The sequence below is a fragment of the Cervus elaphus genome, chromosome 14 (genome assembly GCF_910594005.1).
Source record: "Cervus elaphus chromosome 14, mCerEla1.1, whole genome shotgun sequence".
NCBI lineage: Eukaryota > Metazoa > Chordata > Mammalia > Artiodactyla > Cervidae > Cervus > Cervus elaphus.
In genome coordinates, this window is record NC_057828.1 from 67,485,148 (window position 1) to 67,505,002 (window position 19,855).

General features: G+C 35.3%; 1 protein-coding gene across 4 annotated transcripts in view; it reads left to right on the plus strand.

The window, feature by feature from the left end:
* SWT1 (SWT1 RNA endoribonuclease homolog) overlaps positions 1–19,855 on the plus strand; it is a 95,168-nt gene that overhangs the window by 11,129 nt on the left and 64,184 nt on the right. For all 4 annotated transcript variants that reach the window (XM_043923359.1, XM_043923357.1, XM_043923360.1 and 1 more), the window contains 7 exons: positions 931–989; positions 3,248–3,986; positions 7,914–7,973; positions 9,329–9,467; positions 10,383–10,484; positions 10,883–11,071; positions 19,606–19,699. In XM_043923359.1, coding sequence (XP_043779294.1) covers positions 931–989; positions 3,248–3,986; positions 7,914–7,973; positions 9,329–9,467; positions 10,383–10,484; positions 10,883–11,071; positions 19,606–19,699 — 1,382 coding nt within the window. The remainder of the gene's footprint in view (positions 1–930; positions 990–3,247; positions 3,987–7,913; positions 7,974–9,328; positions 9,468–10,382; positions 10,485–10,882; positions 11,072–19,605; positions 19,700–19,855) is intronic.

Below are 19,855 nucleotides of genomic sequence, written 5' to 3' on the forward strand. Positions count from 1 at the left end.
AAAAAAAAGAGAAGAGAACAAAAGCTGGAAAAAGTCTTGGCTGTTGGCGGGCAGGGCTTAGGTGGGGGTGGGCCCTATGCTCAGGGCCCATGCTGCAGATAAAGGTCCTGGATGGGGGTGGGGTGCAGATTGCCTAAGCTTAGCCTGGCCTGGAGGGGCTCTGGAATGCCTCTGGCCCCAGAGTACAGAGGATCAGGCCCCTGGCCTCAGCAAGCTCCCCAGGGTTGAGTAGGTTCCAGGTGTGTTCACCTGATCTTCTGACCTCCGAAGGTCTCTCCCCGTCCCCGCTGATCCCCTTGAGGTAAGTGTGCCTCTCAAGGCCTGGGAACCCCTCCTCTCCCCCAGCTTCTCCTCAAGGGCACCGGTCCCGTCCAGCCTCTCCTTCTTCCCCCTCGCTCCCCACTGTGTTCCACCCCATTGCTCGGGGGTTCCTCCTGTCTGCCTGGGTGTCATGGTCCCCACCAGCAGCTGGTAAGTGCACTGTTTGTGGCACCTTCCCTCTCTGCCATCTTGGCTCTAGCTTGTTATATGGGGTGAAGTTAGGGGTGTGCACAGGCTTAGGGCTGGAAGGGTGAGGTGTTTTGCCCACCCTCTGGTGGTGGTGACTGCAGGGGGCATGCTCAGTACCCTGCTTTTTGCTCCTGGCTCTTCATGAGTAGCAGTTTTTTGGTCTTTTTGTATCTGTTGTCCATAATTTGCCCCAACTGAGCATGCACACAGTTACTTTTAGTCTCATATATAGTTTCTTTGTATTTTGTTGCTGGAGGAGAGGTGTGTACAGGTCCAAGCGTTGCAGCAGTTACAGTACAGGGTCCCAGGTCCCAGGCTGTCTCTAATGTATTCACTAACATATAGGTGTGGAAAAATACTGTCTCCCAACATCTTTCCTCAGTTCACAATTTATATTTCCTAATGCCTTTTTTCTTTCAGAAGTCAGATCCTGCAGATATTCTGTGCTGTAATATGAAAAGAAAACAAGAACTGAAAAGGTAAATTTTCCCTTTTTCTTGGTATATTTTTTAGCTTTGAATTGTGAGACTGAATATTTAGATTTGCAGAATCCTTTATTTTGTTTAATACTGTTTTGTAGGCACATATTTATAGCTAAATCACAGATATGATTTTCTTAATATTTGTATAAATTTAAGAAAAAGTTGAGTGAAATAAAAAACCTTATCAGAGTTCTATACTTTGTAAATAGTACTTTCAACTAAAATGTTAATTTGCATCTCAAATAATTTGATTTTGACACACCCTTACAAGATACATAACTTCATTACATATAGTAATAGAAGAGGTTATGAGGTTGATTTAATAATTTTGGATAAATTATTTTGCATATTACCCATGAAGAGAATATGTAGCTTATTGAATTGATATGGCTCTAAAACCATGTTAATTTAACAGATTGTGGCTTGGGAAAATAGTAGGAATAATTAAAGGTATTATAATGCTGAGTTTCCATTAGTTAATGACCATATGGACCATGGTGCATAGATTGTTATGGAATATGCCACACAGGACTGTTGTGAAGAACAAATAGGAATTTTAAAATGCTCAGAAAACTGGAGGGTCCTATTAAAATTTTCTTTCGTTTGTTGTTTTCCTGATTTTTCTTTACTACAGTTAATATCTTATATGATATGCTAATAAGTGCCAAACAGGGCCCTACTAAAGTTTTATCTTATTGCTATTTATTAACAGGTAAATAATGATAGGCAATCTTTTTGTAGAAAGAGCAAAGAAAATAAAACCAGGTGAAGACTCAGGTGAAACTCCTATGGAAACTCTGAGATGTTTATAGTTTGCTCTTGCCATAATTAATTCTTTGAGAAGTCACTTATTTCCAGTCTCTGTCTCCTGCTGGATGGTAAATTAGTGAGGGGTAAGACTATATTTGATGTGTCCTCCACTGCCTCCCAGTGTCCGGCAGAATGACAGGCACTTAAAAGGCATTCAGGAGTTTCCTGATATAAATTAATAGGTTGTGGCTCATCAAAATTTTCCCCCTTTCTTTCTGACTACAGAGTAATATCTAGTTTTGTTGTGCAAGAAAATGTTATCACCTCTAGCTATTGTTGCTGCTAGCATTCTAGCACTTTTTTTCTGACTTGTTTACTATAATTATTTAAACCGTTGGGATGATCTTATGTATACAGATTTATGCCATGCTTGTTTTCTGCTTAATAGTATACCAGTATATTTTGTATGTCTTTGAAAATTTTGCATAAACATCCTTCGAAATGACTATGATAGTGTATTGTATTCGGTAGAATGACATGTTTCTTATTCATTTCCAAAATTTTAGCATTTACCTTGTACCTGACTTTTTGCTCTTATAGATAATCCTGAATTGAATATCTTATTATTTTCAGTCTATTTTTAGCTTTTTTCTCCTTAGATTTCTAAAGTGGGAATTGCTAAGAAGTTAAAAGATAAGAACATTTTTAGAATTCTTAATTATATTATCAAATTCCTTTGTGGAACTGTTATATCATTTTGCATTTCCACTGGCAACATATGAGAGGGTCCATTTAACAACCTCTTGCCAGTATTTAGTGTTATTTAACAATCTTGACTAATTTGATAGAAGAAAATGGTACATCGCAATTAGCACGTCTGTGACTACTAGGGAAGTCAAACATTTCTCCCAAAAATGTCTATTAACTGTTCCCTTTTTCTAAATTCTTTGGTTTTCTGTTCATGTCTTATTCTAGAGCCTTAGTACTTTTTGATGAGATTTTTATTTACTGAAGCTAATAAGCTGTCACATTTGTAGCATATGCCATTTCCCAGTTCTTTTAATTTTATTATTTTTTAATATACTACTGTAGTCATTTATATTTACTGTTTTCCTTTGTGATATTTTTCCCATTGCTGTTAAGTTTAGGAAGTTCTTTATTAAGAAATCTGATAAATATTCCCTTTTTCTTCTATGGTTTTTAAGTATTTAATATGAAGTATAGCAGAAAGAATAATTATTTTGCACTTGAATGTTTAATCTGTTTGGGGTTATATCATCTGATGTTATATAAATCTGTAAATTTTTTTTTCCAAATAACAAATCAGTTATTCCAACACCATTTATTGAGTAATCCTTTCCACTTTATTAATACTGTAGTTATTTCTTACTTTTAATGAAGTTCATATCAGGCCAGTTCTTTCATTTCCTAACTAAAATGATATAGTGCAATATTATGTGTTATGTTTAATTGTAATGTACCTAATTTTCTGTGCTGCTTTACAGACCGAATATAGAAACTGACCCTCCAAGAAAGAGACCAAAAATTGGTTCTTCATCCCAAGGACTTGTTACACTCCAGGAAACATCATATTCAAATAATAATCAGATTATTTCACAGAGTTCTTCTTCAAATGGAATTAAAAAAGATATAAGTAAATGTGTAGATTTTCAAGTTAAAGATACTAAATTGGCAAATGTTAAGAGTAAGCTGGACCATGGAATTGAAAACTTTAGCTGTCCTAAGGTGGCCAGAGATGAGAAACCAAAATCTGAGGGCCAGGCAAGTGAAGAAAAAGGGCCTCATTTACTTGCTCAGAGGGAGAAGATGAAGGAATTCAAGAAAGAGAGGGACAATAAATTTAGAGACAGTTCTGAAAAATGTGCTTCGGAGAAATGCAAGAAAATCCAACTTTCTCAGGATTGTAATTCCAACAAGATAATTAAGGAACCCCTTGAATCTAGAAGGAGAAGGATTAACTTCAAAATCCCAGTAAAATCCCGCAATACCCTCCAGAATCTTGTACAAGAAAATGTGTTCACTTTAGGTTCTAACAAGTTAAAGACTAAACAGGAGAAAAAAGAATGCCCAGAAGGCTCCCAGTTTTCATTAAAGTTTACAAGACACAGAAGTGAATATTTATTTTCAGATTCCACAAATAAGCAGACCGTCCATGAGTGGGAAGGAGAATATCATGAGCATCAAGAAATTAATGATTTAAGTTCTGGTGAAAACCTAACCCAGGTAAGATAGTGCAAAATGAATACAGACCTTAGTAAAGAGTTTAAACATAGTTAGGTTCGAGTTGTTTCTGTTATAGATAATGATCGTAAAAGGCAGATTCTGTTTAGCAGGAAGATATGTTGGTTCTTTTATTTTACTTTGTAAATTCCAACTTCCTTAAGAAACTATCCTGGCAACTATCAGGGACCCAAAATAGAAGGGATTGTGTAAAAATACAGAAGCAGCAGTTATAGATAGTCCTATCAGAAAAGTACTATGACAGTTTTCTCTAACTCCAGGTACGACAATTCCGGGGCTAATATTCCAAATAGCTGTTCCTCTAATAAATTATTCTTTTGAGTGCCCTGTATGCCAGGTACCACAATCACAGTCATCGTTTTCAAAGACTTTCTTATATGAGGAGGTACAGAAACAGCCACCTCAAGTCTGACAAATACTTAATCACCTTATATGGGAACACATAGCGTGGGATTAACATGGCCTTGGATGGATTAATTCAGTAAGATTTACTGGAGGGGATAACATGTAAACTGAGAACTAAAGATTGAATAGGAGTTATTCAGGTGAAGACAAGGTAGAGTGAGATGGGAGAAGCAGGAATGTTCCAGACAGAGGGAACTATGTGTACAGAGATCTTGGCTAGAAAGCTTGGCACATCTATTTTTGCTTCTAAATTATGTAGTAAATCAGCATTTGTGGACTAATTTGAAAACCTAATTGCAATAGCCTTGTTTCTATCTCAAATAAAATTATCTTTAGGAGAACTTTTAGAACTTTGGAACTTTAGAAGCTCTGAAATTTAGAGACTGCTTATAAACAGCAGTGGTGGAGCTTACCTCTTTTTAGGAATCAAGACTATACAGTGTTGTATAAGATACTTCCTTTGAAAAATGGAGGGATTGTAACTAGGGGGGCCAGAAGAGCTTGAGAAAGAGTACTCTTTTTTTTTTTTTTAAGAGTACTCTTTTTCACTGAACTTGAAGGGGTCCAAAGAAGGAAAGAATTGAGTTTGTTCTTTTTATTGCTTTCTTAAAGGAAAGCTTCACTTTTCTTCTTGTGCTGTATAACCAGTTCTCTAGAATGCAAGAAAAGAATCTGAGTTTTCCAGTTTGTTCACTGAACATCTTTGTATCATGGTTTGGTATTCCCCTGGTGCTATATCTCTAAGGAACAGTATGAGATGTATCTTACACACTTTTTTGCTCTCTGTTTAGAATTATTACAAAAACCAAACGAGGTACGTAGCATGTAGTTGTAGGGGAAGCAGTTTTTGCATGATTACTTTTCAATTATTGGAATTAAAACTCTTTATATTCCTTTGATAGCAGTTTTGTCTGACTGAAAGTCATTTAGACGCAGGAGCAGCAAGTAAATATTGTTCTTATCTTGAATATGTTATTAGCATTATTAGTGACAGTAGCTAATCATCTTAATATTATATTTGTTTTCCTCATAAATTCCTCAATGGATAATTGTCTTCCTAAAATAGTGAGTTTACAAAGAAGTAATTGTATTTTTTTGTATTCAGTGATCCTGTTATGCTTTCCTAGGAGAAAGTGACTTCTTTTTTCCCTAGGCTTACAGTTCTTTGTTATAGACTCTTTTCAATTTGCATTCTCCCCTCACCATTGTGAACTAAGATTCTAGAGATTTACTGTTTATAGGCCACTTATAAATGGTATCCAACTTAATTCTTACCAGTCTCTGGGGTAGAAATTCATCAGTTTATCTAAACGTTAATTAAAGGTACCTATTATTTTTTAGGCATTTAGAGTTTGAATAAGACACTTTTACCTTCAAGAAGTTCCCAGAGAGGTAGATTAGTAAACAAATACAATTGCAGATGCAGTGAAGAAAATATTAGCGCCCTGGGAATTTGGCTGGTGTTAGTATAAATTTGGAAGTGAGTTAAGGAAGGGCTCATTAAGAGATTCTTAAGAGATTCTCTTAAGCTTGGAGATTCTTAAGCTTGGTGTTGAAAAATGTGTAGAGCAAAGAATAGAAGTGTTGTCCTGCCAGGGGAAATGATCAGTTGTGTAGTGGCCCAGAGTTGTGAGATTGCATGGCACAGGCATACGTGAACATTTACGTTGTTCAGTTTGACTTGAGATGTGTTGAGAATCTATGTGAGAGGAAGTTGGAGAGGAAGCCAGGGTCTAGGCAATGGATTCCTTTATCTCTCCTGGGAAAGACTGTTTTTTTATCTTGTAGATAGGACAGAGCCACTAAGAATAATCAGGCTTTTAGTTTGGAATCACTCCAGCAAATAAAGCCATTGTTGTTACTCTCTTTTATCATCTCCAGGGAAGCTTTATCCCAATCCATGGACTTAATAAAACATAGAAGGGGGAAGGCAAAGTTAAATGCCCTCTAAGACTTTCTTTTATAATAAGGATTTGAAGTTGATAGAAGGTTTTTTGAAATCACTGAAAGTGACTTATAGTCAAAGAGAGTGAAGGGTAGTAGTGACCTAAGTAAAAGAATGAAAAGACTTCGAATGTCAGAAGTTGCAGGAGGTTCTATAATAATCTCTAGCTTGGTTGGCACTCCTTAGCTGAAGAGAATCTAAAGTTCTAGTGAGATTTAAAGTCAGGTGGAGAAGGCATTATAGAACCCAGGGTCATGGGAGAGTATAGCTGTAACGGGCCTATGTGTGTGATGTGTGTGGTATTCTATTGTGTGAAGATTGATACTGGAAATTTAGGGTAGAAGCTCAATTCCCAACAAAGCAACATAGGATACACTTTTTTAAAGAGAGTCTGCAGTTTATATCCAGCTTCTTCTAAAATACATGTGTGTTTGGTGAATTCTTGGAGAATTCTTAGAAGATGATTTGGTTTAGTAGAGGCTTAGTTAAGTTCCTTGTCACCTGTATGTAGGATTGGGTAAATCTTAGCCACTCACCGAAAGTGCCAGTGAAAAACTGAAATTAGAGAAATCTTCAGTCTTTGCTGGAAGACAAAAAATAAAACACCCGTACATTTTCAGTCTTCTCCCTCAGCCATATAATAATCTTCTGAGTTTCTTTTGTTGTTTTGTCATGTCACTTTTAGAAATGGTTCATTTACTCATGGATGAAAATTTCCCACCACCAAGGCCCAGTATTCTTTTTATCTTTGCCGTGGTTATTTCTGTTTCTTAAGGTGGCATGTTTTGTTCTTAGAATATGAGTATTTTTAGGGAGGCATATATATGAATGAGTAAATCTTAAAGAATTTCTACTATATTTCATGACTTAATAGAATGAAGCTTTTCTATTCTAGGGACAGTTTTTCATTTGGGGGCAATATTGTCTCTTAGTGGGTTGGCAACTGATTTGATGGAGACCTTTTTTTTTTTTTTCCTGTTCATTGTTTTTCTTTTTATTGCATTTATGGAAGCATGCACCCCCAAACAGCATAGTTTACTGGAATGAAAACTGAAGTATAGATAATTTTCTCTTCAGCTCTATTTACATCAAATTCTGTCTCTGTTACAACACTGAAATTGCTTGGGCAAAGGGATGGAGGCGTTTTTGATTGTCGAGGATGGGAGGAGGGTAGGTATCTAGTGGGTAGAGGGAAGAGATACTTCTAAACATCCTACAATGCATAGAACAACCCCAAACGCTTTGTGTTTTTCTATTTAAAGAAGACTTTAAAACCATGTTGATTGCTTTTTATTTGTGACAGTCATTTATACTTTTGTGTCTTCTGAGTCAGTGCCCCTTGATAAAAGAAAGGTTTCTCAGCTCTGCTCTAAAGTTAGATTCTACTTTAATTTCTTTACATTATAATATATCAGGGAACTACTTACCTGAAGTGAGAAGAGTATTAACCCCCAAAACAAAGAATCATCTGATCCCGAATGTCAGTAGTGCCACAGCTGAAAAACCTTATTCTAGGTGTATGCTTCTTAACTAATTAATAAAATTACTTTTCATTTCAGACTTTTGAAGCACCATGTTCTTCAGTGTCACTTGAAAGTATTCAAGATACAGATCAAGAGGTTACTAATATATTTGTTTACTTTGAATATTTTTAATGAAATTAAGATGGGGGTTCCTATTTTAATAAAAAATAATGATTATAAAAACTTTTATAGTATGAAAATAACAGTGATATCTCTACTTAATTCAGTATGTAAATATTTATGAAGCCCTGAAAAATCCTTTGGAAAAGTATTTCCATTTACTCAATCACCTTTTGGCCTTTTTTTTTTTAATAAGCTCTAGTTTGTTTTGAATAAAAAGCGTGGAGCCTATGCTCACAATGTTAATTTTAATTTAATGTTATGTTTTTGCATACTTATGCCTCAGCTTACCAAAATACAGTATGATATTAATGTTTTTGCCTCATTTTTATAATTAGCAATAAGAGGAAAATATTCAATGAAAATGAAAACACATAATATTTATTTTTTACCTGTTGCTTCATTTCTCAGCTAGAATCTCCTGGTCAAACCTAATAGAAGTAGTGCATGTAATTTTATGTTCCCTACTTCTAAATTAAAATTAGATTCACAGAACACTTTGTATTTTTCTACTTAAAGGAGACTTTAAAACCATGTTGATTGCTTTTTATTTGTGACAGTCAGCTATATTTTTATGTCTTCTGGGTCAGTGCCCCTTGATAGAAGAAAGATTTCTCACCTCTGCTCTAAAATTAGATTATACTTTAATTTCTTTACATTATAATACATGAGGGAACTACTTCCCTGAAATGAAAAAAGTATAAAGATCTGGATTTCAGTTTTTGATAGTTAATTAACAATCTTAGAAATCTTGGGAAGAGTGCTGATCATCCAGATATTTGGCTCCTAAAGTACTTTGAAGTGAGAGTGGAAATGAGAATTAACTTATTTTGGAAGTCTCTTATGTATTAGACCCTATGTGAGGTTTTTCATGTTATTTCACTTAATCCTTACAAAAAGTACTAAAAGGATATAGATATTTACCATTCCTATTGTGTAGATAAACTGAGACCCATGGTGTTTAAATAATTTGCCTAAGGTTGTAATAAGAATAAGAGAAGAGCCATTTTATTTATTTTTTATTTTTTTTAAAGACCTTAAAAAATTTTTTTTGACTATGGTTGATTTGCAGTGTTACATTAGTTTCAGGTGTACAGCAAAGTTGATTCAGTTATAGATACACATATATCTGTTCTGTTTCAAATTCTTTACTGTAAACCCTGTATGTGTTTATAAATCTGTGGTTTTTTACCATAGGCTTACATATTTTTGTAAAATTTTTACTTTCCACAGACTATCTCATATTAAGTGAATTAAGAATTAACTGCTTTCTTATTAATCTGCAGAGAAAATAATTCAAAATATTTTTTTGTGGGTCTTTTGCAATTTAGATGCAGATAGTAGAAGAGCTTCATGCTGCTCGTGTGGGAAAAAGTGTGGATTTACCTGTGGTTCCACCTTCAGGAGAGTTAATGAGTATGGAAATTGACATGGTAGAAGATGATACACGTTCCTCTGCTGGTATACCCTGTATGTATATGACTGTGTTTGTGACCCCTATGTTTTCTCTGTTTAGTTTTTATAATATTTAGGTTGAAAGTGTTAAAATGCGCTCATTTGAAATAATAAAATATGGTATATTTCTTTCAGCTGTAGGAATCAGGTCTACGATTTGTGTTATCATTTGCGTTATATATCTCACATTATTAGGCAGTTAGAAATATTTTCCTTCTTTTTTTTTCCTAAAGGCAGTAATCAGAATTATGAGTAGTCTGTTATTCTTGCTCTTAATCATAACTTTTACCGGTTTCAAGTTTGTAAAGCCCTGATCAGAAACAGTGCAATTTTCTCAAAGGTATTCCTGAATTTCTTATTTATATAATAAAACTGTAATTATTCTTACTCCTGAGAGGAGAAAATGACAGATGTCCTCCAGAGTATGCTACTATACAGTTTTGAATTGCATTTATAAAAATAGTAACCCTGCTACATTATATTCATGTTGCATTTTCCAAATTTATTGTTTATCTGTGAATCAACTCACCTGTTCCTATTATGACCCTAAGAAGAAATAATACTAGTATTACTAGTTTTCTTTCTTTTATACATAGTTATCTTTTCAGTGTTATTTCACAATGTATTAAAATTAGCTTATGATTCCTAACTGGATAACCACCAGTGATAAGAGTACAGGGTTTGACAACATAATTACTGCTGTCATAAGTTAGTTTATGATTTAAAAATCCACCCATAAGTAATATGCAGCATTCTACTGGTGGATAATTAAACACTGACTACTGTTCTTTCTCTTAAGAACTGGAGTAAATGCATTTTTGTTGTTTAAAGGATTGCCTTAAGAATGCTATCAGAGTTCTGTGATAACAAAGTTTTAGTTATTGTACAAGTGTGTTACAAATGTGAATTCTCACTGTTTTTTTTCCCTAGCAAATACTGCTTCAGACAAAAAGCTTCTAATTGTTATTGACACAAATATTCTAATGAATCATCTCAAATTTGTTAGACTTTTGATGACAACAGAAATCCCAGGTATTTATAAAACAAACTGATTCTGATTTTCTTATTTGAGTTAATACTTTATATTAATAGTAATGTGAGTTTTTTACTCCCTGTAAACTTACTTTCATTTGGATATGTTGTTAAGCGCAAGCGTACACAGCACAATCAGCTTAAGTAAAAAGGGGGGGAAAGAGCCTTTACTGGTTAATCTAGCTTCTAAACTTACTCTTCTTTGATCTCTGGTAGTATTAATATTTATTTTTGTAATGTTCTCTTGACACTTGTATCTGTTTTTAGTTCCTGTTTTTATGTATTATCTCTTCATTTAGATTATGAATGTCTTTAAAACTTTTAATTCTCCTACAGCAGTTCGATTTAGTAGCTTAATATATATTTGTTGACTTATAAGAAATCTTTTTATTTTTTAGGCTTTGACAGACTTGTGTTAATAATTCCCTGGGTGGTTGTACAAGAGCTGGATCGTATGAAGGCAGGAAAATTACTGAAACATGCCCAGCACAAAGCTGTACCTGCAGTTCATTTCATCAATGACAGTCTCAGAAATCAAGACAGAAAGCTGTGGGGTCAGTCAATACAACTTGCATCTCAAAAACTTTGTAAGTGTTGTCCTCTCAGGGTGTTTCCTGATTAAGATTTGTTTAGATGCTGACTCATTGTTGCAGGGAAATGGTGCAAAACTTAATACTATAAGTATTGCATTATGAAATGGTAGGACACAGTGATGCTTTGGAGTGTTCCATTAGGCTTGTTTTGGAGGTCTTTGATAATTTGTTTTCTGTTTCTCCTACACCTTATTAGGAAGGTCTGTGATTTCACAGATAGTGACTATATAGTTCTGTATGCCTAGTTGTCTGTATTACTGTACTTGGGTTGTTTTTTTAAATACCTTGCTGAGTGATGAGGCCCGTAAGTGATCTGTGTTACTAATCATCTGCGTGCTTAGCTGCTTCAGTCGTGTCTGACTCCGTGCGAGCCTGTGAACTGTAGCCTGCCCTGGGATTCTCCAGGCAAGAATACTGGAGTCAGTTGCCATGCCCTCCTCCAGGGGATCTTCCCAACCCAGGAATTGAACCTGTGTCTCCTGCCTTGCTGGAGAAGGCAATGGCACCCCACTCCAGTACTCTTGCCTGGAAAATCCCATGGATGGAGGAGCCTGGTGGGCTGCAGTCCATGGGGTCGCACAGAGTCAGACACGACTGAAGCGACTTAGCAGCAGCAGCTCCTCCTGCCTTGCAGGTGGATTCGTTTAACTGCTGAGCTACCAGGGAAGCTGCTAATCACCACTACATGCAGTTAATATAATACAGAGATAGGTGTTGTTTCCTCTTGTTTGTCAGAACCTATAATAAGGAGGTCGGAGAAGGCAATGGCATCCCACTCCAGTACTCTTGCCTGGAAAATCCCATGGACGGAGGAGCCTGGTAGGCTGCAGTCCACGGGGTCACTAAGAGTTGGACACGACTGAGCAACTTCACTTTCACTTTTCACTTTCATACATTGGAGAAGGAAGTGGCAACCCACTCTGGTGTTCTAGGAAGTGGCAACCCACTCTGGTGTTCTTGCCTGGAGAATCCTAGGGACGGGGGAGCCCGATGGGCTGCCGTCTCTGGGGTTGCACAGAGTCGGACACAACTGAAGTGACTTAGCAGCATAATAAGGAGGTATTTTTATAATAGAGATCTATAGATTTTCTCCTGATTTTTAGCATATTGGTTTTTCTGGGGTTTTTTTAGACGTTTAAAAATTAGTCTTAGAACCAAAGTGTGTATGTCATGTTTTGTATAACTATTTGGTAAAAAATCTTCATAAAGCAACTCAGTTGCCTCTGCAGAGTTTATATTTACATGTAGAGGATATATTTCATTCTTTTAAAATTTGTTTATTCCCAACTCAGAATTATTTGTATATGTAGATTTGTATTATTTTAAATATCATGAATTTATGTTGTTTGCTGTATCCATATTCACCATAAGATATGAAAGAATTTATCCTAAGATAAGTCTAATTATGATACTAAACCTGAGAAGGCTTTTGGCACAGCTGCTTAGTCTTAAATCTTTGAAGAAAAAGGGCCTCTACCATTAATTCCCTTATTTATTCCCTTTACAAATAATTATTAGCTTAGTATATTCCAGTACAATGCTTATGCATTTTGAGTAGGAACATCATGTGAAGTTTAAGAGCTTTTAAAGAAAACTACTTTAAAAAAAATCACTTATTAGAGTTAAGAAAATACTAAAATGTTTTAATGCATTATATTAAATTGAATGTTTTGGTTTTTGTTTTTTTTTTACTTTCTATTATGAAAACTTTCAAATACAGAAGTAGGTAGAATAAGACAATGAATCCCTGTGTGCTTTTCGCTCATTTTCAATGATTCTCAACATTTTGGTGAGAATTTCTTTCAGTCTCTCATTTCCTTTTCACCTTCTCTCCCAACTCCTGAAACTCCTGTAGTACTTTGGTATATAATGCTAACAGATAGGACTTTTTAAAAAAACAACCACACAATTAACAAAACCTCTGTCTAAGCCATCATTTCAGTAAACCTCCAATCCTTAAGAAGAGGTGAGAATTTTTTTTACTCATAATTTTGTTCCTTCTTAGTTGATAAAAATTATATTTTAGTGTATAATTGTACAGATGATGATAGTAATAGACAACACTGGTATGGCCGTTATTCTCCAGACCCTTTTCTAAGTGCTTTACAGCTAGCATCTCATTCAAAACTTATAGTACTTGTGGAAGACCTATTCTGCTGATGAGGAAATTGAGACATAGAGATGTTAAGAACTTGTCCTAGATGGAATATCTGTTCCTTCAACAGATTGACTTTGAGACTTATTTTAGAAGAACTAATAGATATTTTGGCCACATTTATTATTTATAGATACTTGATATGTGTCTTTTGACTTTTCAGTTTTTATGTGCTTTTTTTGATGCTTTTACTTCTTCAGTCTATGCTTTTAGGATTATTAAGGAGGATAAATCATAGTAGTGGTCTCAAACTTCTGTGCTGCTTCAGTTTCTGGGCCTTGCTGGAAAGCCATACTTCCCTTTAATGCTTCAGTTTTATATTATTTGGTCTTAATTTTGCTAAATTGTGCTTTTAGTTACAAGGTTATAGATTAGTCTTTTATATATATATATATATATATATATATATATGTAATTTGTGTAATTGTGTAATTGTCATTGTCAGATAAATCCTTTATATATCATTGTTATCTGTCAAACTGATTGTTTGAAACATTGTTTATATAAAATCTAGTGCACTTAATATATTTATTCTGTTGATAATGATTTTATGATCTCCTTTAGAAATATCCCTAGTCATTTTTATTATAGTAAAATTATATTTTACATTCTAATGATAAATTGAAAATTATAAAAAATTTAATTCAGGACTTTTGAATAAAATTAAAATACTTGTTTGGAGAAAAGCAGGAACAAAACAGTCTTTAATTATGCTTTATATCTGTTGAGCACATTTGCCACTAACTCTAAAAATTGCTTATGTAGATGTATTATTTTGTTTTATGTAATCATTGACTATTATAACTGTATTTTTTTTTAGACAGGCATTTTCCATTAAAAAAAGAAAAATGCCACAAATTGAATAAAAATAGTCTTTATTAATAAATAGACTTAGTTGAACATAATTTTAGTGTTGTTCTTACTCTTTTCAAAATTGTACTTATTTGATGCAGTATGCATTATGATGAGAATAGGATTTGAAATCTGATTGACCTGAACTTTTTGAGCTGACCTGGAGAAAGTTAAAGGTGAGGAAACTGAATAAATAAAACGGGGGGAAATGACCTCCGACTGAAAATATGGTTCTGAAGATTGGTTGAGCTAATTGTATTAAAGTGCTTAATGGTTTAATGTTTGAAATAGGTGATAATTCTTTTGTGTCCTCTTATGTGAGAAAGTTATACAGATGGATTAGAAAAACTAAATTTCCCTAAATGGATAAAGATTATTAATAGGTAATTCACAAAAGAAGAAATAACATTTAGTCAGCCTTTTTTGTTCAAGGTAAATATTTTCCCATTTGCCGTTTTAAATATTGTTAACTTCTTATGTGTAAAAATTTTTAGTTTATATTTTTTGCATTTTCCTTTTTTATTTTTATTGCTCCTAAGTTTAGAAAGATACTTCTTCCCAGCACTTGATAGGAACACAGCACTCAGTGCATAGGGAATATGAATTAGTAACTTTTCAGGAGAGCAATTTATCAGTGTGTATTACGAAGCCTGGAGAGATGATTTGTCTTTCTTGCAATTATTCTAAAGAAATAATCAGAGTTACAGTGATTTATATAATTAATGTTCGTCACAGCATGATTTATACAGCAAAAAATTGGAAACAGTCTGACAGTTGGAGATGTTACATATAATGCTATAGCCAAATGAGAGAATACTAATTTTGAAAAATGTTAATGATGTGATATTAAACAGAATAGTATAAAAGAATATAAACTACAATCCTAAATTTCTTAGATTAATTCAGGCAAGAAAGACAAATATCATGTGTCACTTATATATGGAATCTAAAAAGTAATACCAAAAAAACCACCCAGAAATTTGTCTCACAATTCTGAAGACTGGAAGTCTAAAATCAGGATGTCAGCAGGATTATCTCCTTCTGACATCTATGAGAGAAACATCTGTTCCAGACTGCCTTCTTGGCTTGTAAATGTCCATCTTCTCCTTATGTCTCTTCATATCCTCTTCTCCCTCCCCATATCCTGTTCCAAATTTCCCCTTTTTAGTTAGAATATCAGTCTTTTTGGGTTAGTCCAGTTCAGTCGCTCAGTCATGTCCAACTCTTTGTGACCCCATGAACCTCAGCACGCCAGGCCTCCTTGTCCATCACCAACTCCTGGAATCCACCCAAACCCATGTCCATTGAGTCGGTGATGCCATCCAACCATCTCATCTTCTGTCATCCCCTTCTCCTCCTGCCCTCAATCTTTCCCAGCATCAGGGTCTTTTCAAAGGAGTCACTCTTCGTGGCCAAAGTATTGAAGTTTCAGCTTCAACATCAGTCCTACCAATGAACACCCAGGACTGATCTCCTTTAGGATGGACTGGTTGGATCTTCTTGTAGTCCACGGGACTCTTTAAAAAAGGGTCTTCTTCAACACCACAGTTCAAAAGCATCAATTCTTCGGCGCTCAGCTTTCTTTATAGTCCAAATCTCACATCCATACACGACCACTGGAAAAACCATAGCCTTGACTAGATGGACCTTTGTTGACAGCTTAATGTCTCTGCTTTTTAATATGCTATCTAGGTTGGTCATAACTTTCCTTCCAAGGAGTAAGCGTCTTTTAATTTCATGGCTGCAATCACTATGTGCAGTGATTTTGGAGCCCAGAAAAATAAAGTCAGCCACTGTTTCCACTGTATCCCCATTTATTTGCCATGAAGTGATGGGACCGGATGCCATGATATTAGTTTTCTGAATGTTGAGCCTTAAGCCAACTTTTTCACTCTCCTGTTTCACTTTCATCAAGAGGCTTTTTAGTTCCTCTTCACTCTCTGCCAAAAGGGTGGTGTCATCTGCATATCTGAGGTTATTGACATTTCTCCCGGCAATCTTGATTCCAGCTTGTGCTTCCTCCAGCCCAGTGTTTCTCATGATGTACTCTTCGTATAAGTTAAATAAGCAGTGTGACAATATACAGTCCTGACGTACTCCTTTTCCTATTTAGAACCAGTCTGTTGTTCCATGTCCAGTTCTAACTGTTGCTTCCTGACCTGCCTACAGGTTTCTCAAGAGGCAGGTCAGGTGGTCTGGTATTCCCATCTCTTGAAGAATTTCCCTCAGTTTATTGTGATCCACACAGCCAAAGGCTTTGGCATAGTCAATAAAGCAGAAATAGATGTTTTTCTGGAACTCTCTGGCTTTTTCAATGATCCATCGGATGTTGGCAGTTTGATCTCTGGTTCTTCTGCCTTTTCTAAAACCAGCTTGAACATCTGGAAGTTCACGGTTCTCGTATTGCTGAAGCCTGGCTTGGAGAATTTTAAGCATCACTTTACTAGTGTGTGAGATGAGTGCAATTGTGTGTTAGTTTGAGCATTCTTTGGCATTGTCTTTCTTTGGGATTGAAATGAAAACTGATCTGTTCCAGTCCTGTGGCCACTGCTGAGTTTTCCAAATTTGCTGGCATATTGAGTGCAGAACTTTCTTAGCATCATCTTTCAGGATTTGAAATAGCTCACCTGGAATTCCATCACCTCCACTAGCTTTTTTGTCATGATGCTTCTTCCTAAGGCCCACTCGACTTGACATTCCAGGATGTCTGGCTCTAGGTGAGCGATCACACCATCATGATTATCTGGGTCATGAAGATCTTTTTTGTACAGTTCTTCTGTGTATTCTTGCCACCTCTTCTTAATATCTTCTGCTTCTGTTAGGTCCCTACCATTTCTGTCCTTTTTTGTGCCCATCTTTGCATGAAATGTTCCCTTGGTATCTCTAATTTTCTTGAAGCAATCTCTAGTCTTTCCCACCCTCTTGTTTTCCTCTATTTCTTTGCATTGATCGCTGACAGTAATGAACTCATTTTATCTTGCAAAAAACCAAAAATAGGATTTCAAAGAATATAGATTACAATCCCAAGTTCCTTAGATTGTGCATATATACTTAGAGATGTATTGAGCTGATGAAATTATGACATATTTTAGTTTTCTTTATATTTTTGGAATTTTTCAGATTTTCTATAATTATTTTATTTTTATAATTAGGTAAAAATAACACCTGCTACACCAGACATTTGTTCCATCATTTTTATATTTTCTTTTATTACATTTTTGTTGAATCATTTACTTGCAAGATTTTTGTACTAGACACTGTTCTAACTGTCGAGGCTGCAGCAGTGAATGAGGCATACAAAGCCTGCTGTTGAGAAGCTTTAATTCTATTAATATGCTAAATATCATATTAACTATAATTTATACAGTAGTTATTTTGGTGTCAAATGTGAATAGAGGTCATTGCTGTTGAGATGCAGTTAAGCTGAGTCTTTAGTAATCAACATATTACTTAAGCACTTGATATCACCATATATTGGGCCAAGTGTTTTATATAAATTTTCTCATTTAATCTTCCTTCTTATGCAATTTGCCCATTATTTCATGTCCAGTAAATGAGAAAGCAAGAATTCAAACCCACATCATCTGTTTCCAGAGTCTTTGTTCATTTTTTAACAGTTCCTGAGCAAGTGCTCAAAAATATTTGTTGATAAAAATATTTCATGAATATTCTTATAAGTTTAGGTATACCTTCTGGGCCTGTGTATTCTAGAAAAAAGTGACAGAACAAGTAATCATGAACTTTGATACCTTTAGAACAATCTACTTACTGTATGCTCTAAACCTCCTTTGGTTGGTCAAATTGAGTTCCTAAAGTTAACCATTGATTTTGAGCTGCCCATTTTGCATTATTGTGGTATTTACTTTGTAAGCTAAAAGCAGGAAAATTGGCTGCTGTAAAATATGTCTGTCTGGCTTACTGGTTGTCTGGTTAAAGAACTGAATCATATGTCTCTCAGGTTCATGCTATGAGATCAGTTGAGTTTTGTCTAGACTTCGCCATGAGATTGTGAGACCCCAAAGAACTTGTCTTTTGACAAGCATAGGGACCTGGTGCTGCTTAGACCTTAGAAAAATGTTTATTGCATGCTTGAATGAGTTTTCTAATTTGAAAGTTTAGAAGACTCAGTGATATAGGCCAAAAGTTGAGGGGAGAAAAAGGTTATAATCTGGGGGAAAAGTTAAGGCTCACTGGCCAGCATATCTTGACTTTTAGTGTGTAAGAGACTTGCCAAGGTCTTAAATCAATCTTTGGATCCAGGCTTCAAAGATTCTTATCCATAAATGGGTCTGGGGTGTAGTCCTTATTCTATATTATTAATAACTACCCCAGGGAATTCTGAGGCAGGTAGTGTAAGGACTTCTAAAAATGCTCTCTTTGGTCCTCGTTCTACATATTACATTCTTTTCACACACACACATACACACACACGATTTATTACATGCTTTAAGACTTGGAGAATACCAGAGGACACTATATCAGCTACATACTAACATTTGTTAGAAATTACTTTTTGTATTCTCTGCCTAGCGCCCATGTTGTCTTCTTCTGTACATCTCTCTCTCTAATTGTTATTGCTTCAGTTCAGTTTAGTTCAGTCGCTCAGTTGTGTCCGAGTCTTTGCGACCCCATGAATCGCAGCACGCCAGGCCTCCCTGTCCATCACCAACTCCCAGAGATTACTCAAACTCATGCCCATCGAGTCGGTGATGCCATCCAGCCATCTCATCCTCTGTCGTCCCCTTCTCCTCCTGCCCCCAGTCCCTCCCAACATCAGGGTCTTTTCCAATGAGTCAACTCTTCGCAAGAGGTGGCCAAAGTATTGGAGTTTCAGCTTCAGCATCAGTCCGTCCAGTGAACACCCAGGACTGATCTCCTTCAGGATGGACTGGTTGGATCTCCTTGCAGTCCAAGGGACTCTCAAGAGTCTTCTCCAACACTACAGTTCAAAAGCATCAATTTTTCGGCACTCAGCTTTCTTCACAGTCCAACTCTCACATGACCACTGGAAAAACCATAGCCTTGACCAGACAGACCTTTGTTGGTTATTGCTTAGAGGTTAAGAAAAAGCAGACACATGAAAGTGGTTCTGTTGCTGGTAGAACAATTGCTCATTATTTTGCTGACCTCTTTTAAGTTAATATGAAACAAAATATAATCATATAATTTGCTTATAATCTCTTAAGTGACTGAACTGAGACTAGAATTCATAGCTTTTGGTTTCTAGTATGGCATTTTAACCTACTGATCACATTTCTTTCCTTTGGGTTTATTAATAGGCATATTCTCTTCTGTTTTAGTAAACTATCAATTTAATAAACTGTTAATTAAACCCATAAACATATGAATTCTAGATCCAGAATTTTCAGATCATTGTTTTTGTTGTGTTTCATCTTCCTCTTCTTATTTAAAAAGTTTTCTTTGTTTTAGATGATTCAATTTGTAAATATGGCCTAAATTGTTTATACAGTTCCCAGATTTTAAGTGTGCTTATTGCTTGTTGCTTTTGCTAAATTCACAGATGGATTGAGTGATGAGAACAATGATGATCGTGTATTAAAATGCTGTCTTCAGTACCAAGAACTATTCCCTTGTTCTCTTGTTATTTTGTGCACGTGAGTTTCATAATCATTTTACTCGTTTTTTAAAAATAGCAGTTTCTATTAAAGAATTTTAAAAAATCATACTGTAATGACCATACCAGGGATCAAAAACATACATAATATTCTAAATCTCCCAGTAAATGTATTCAGTTATATTTCACATTCTTA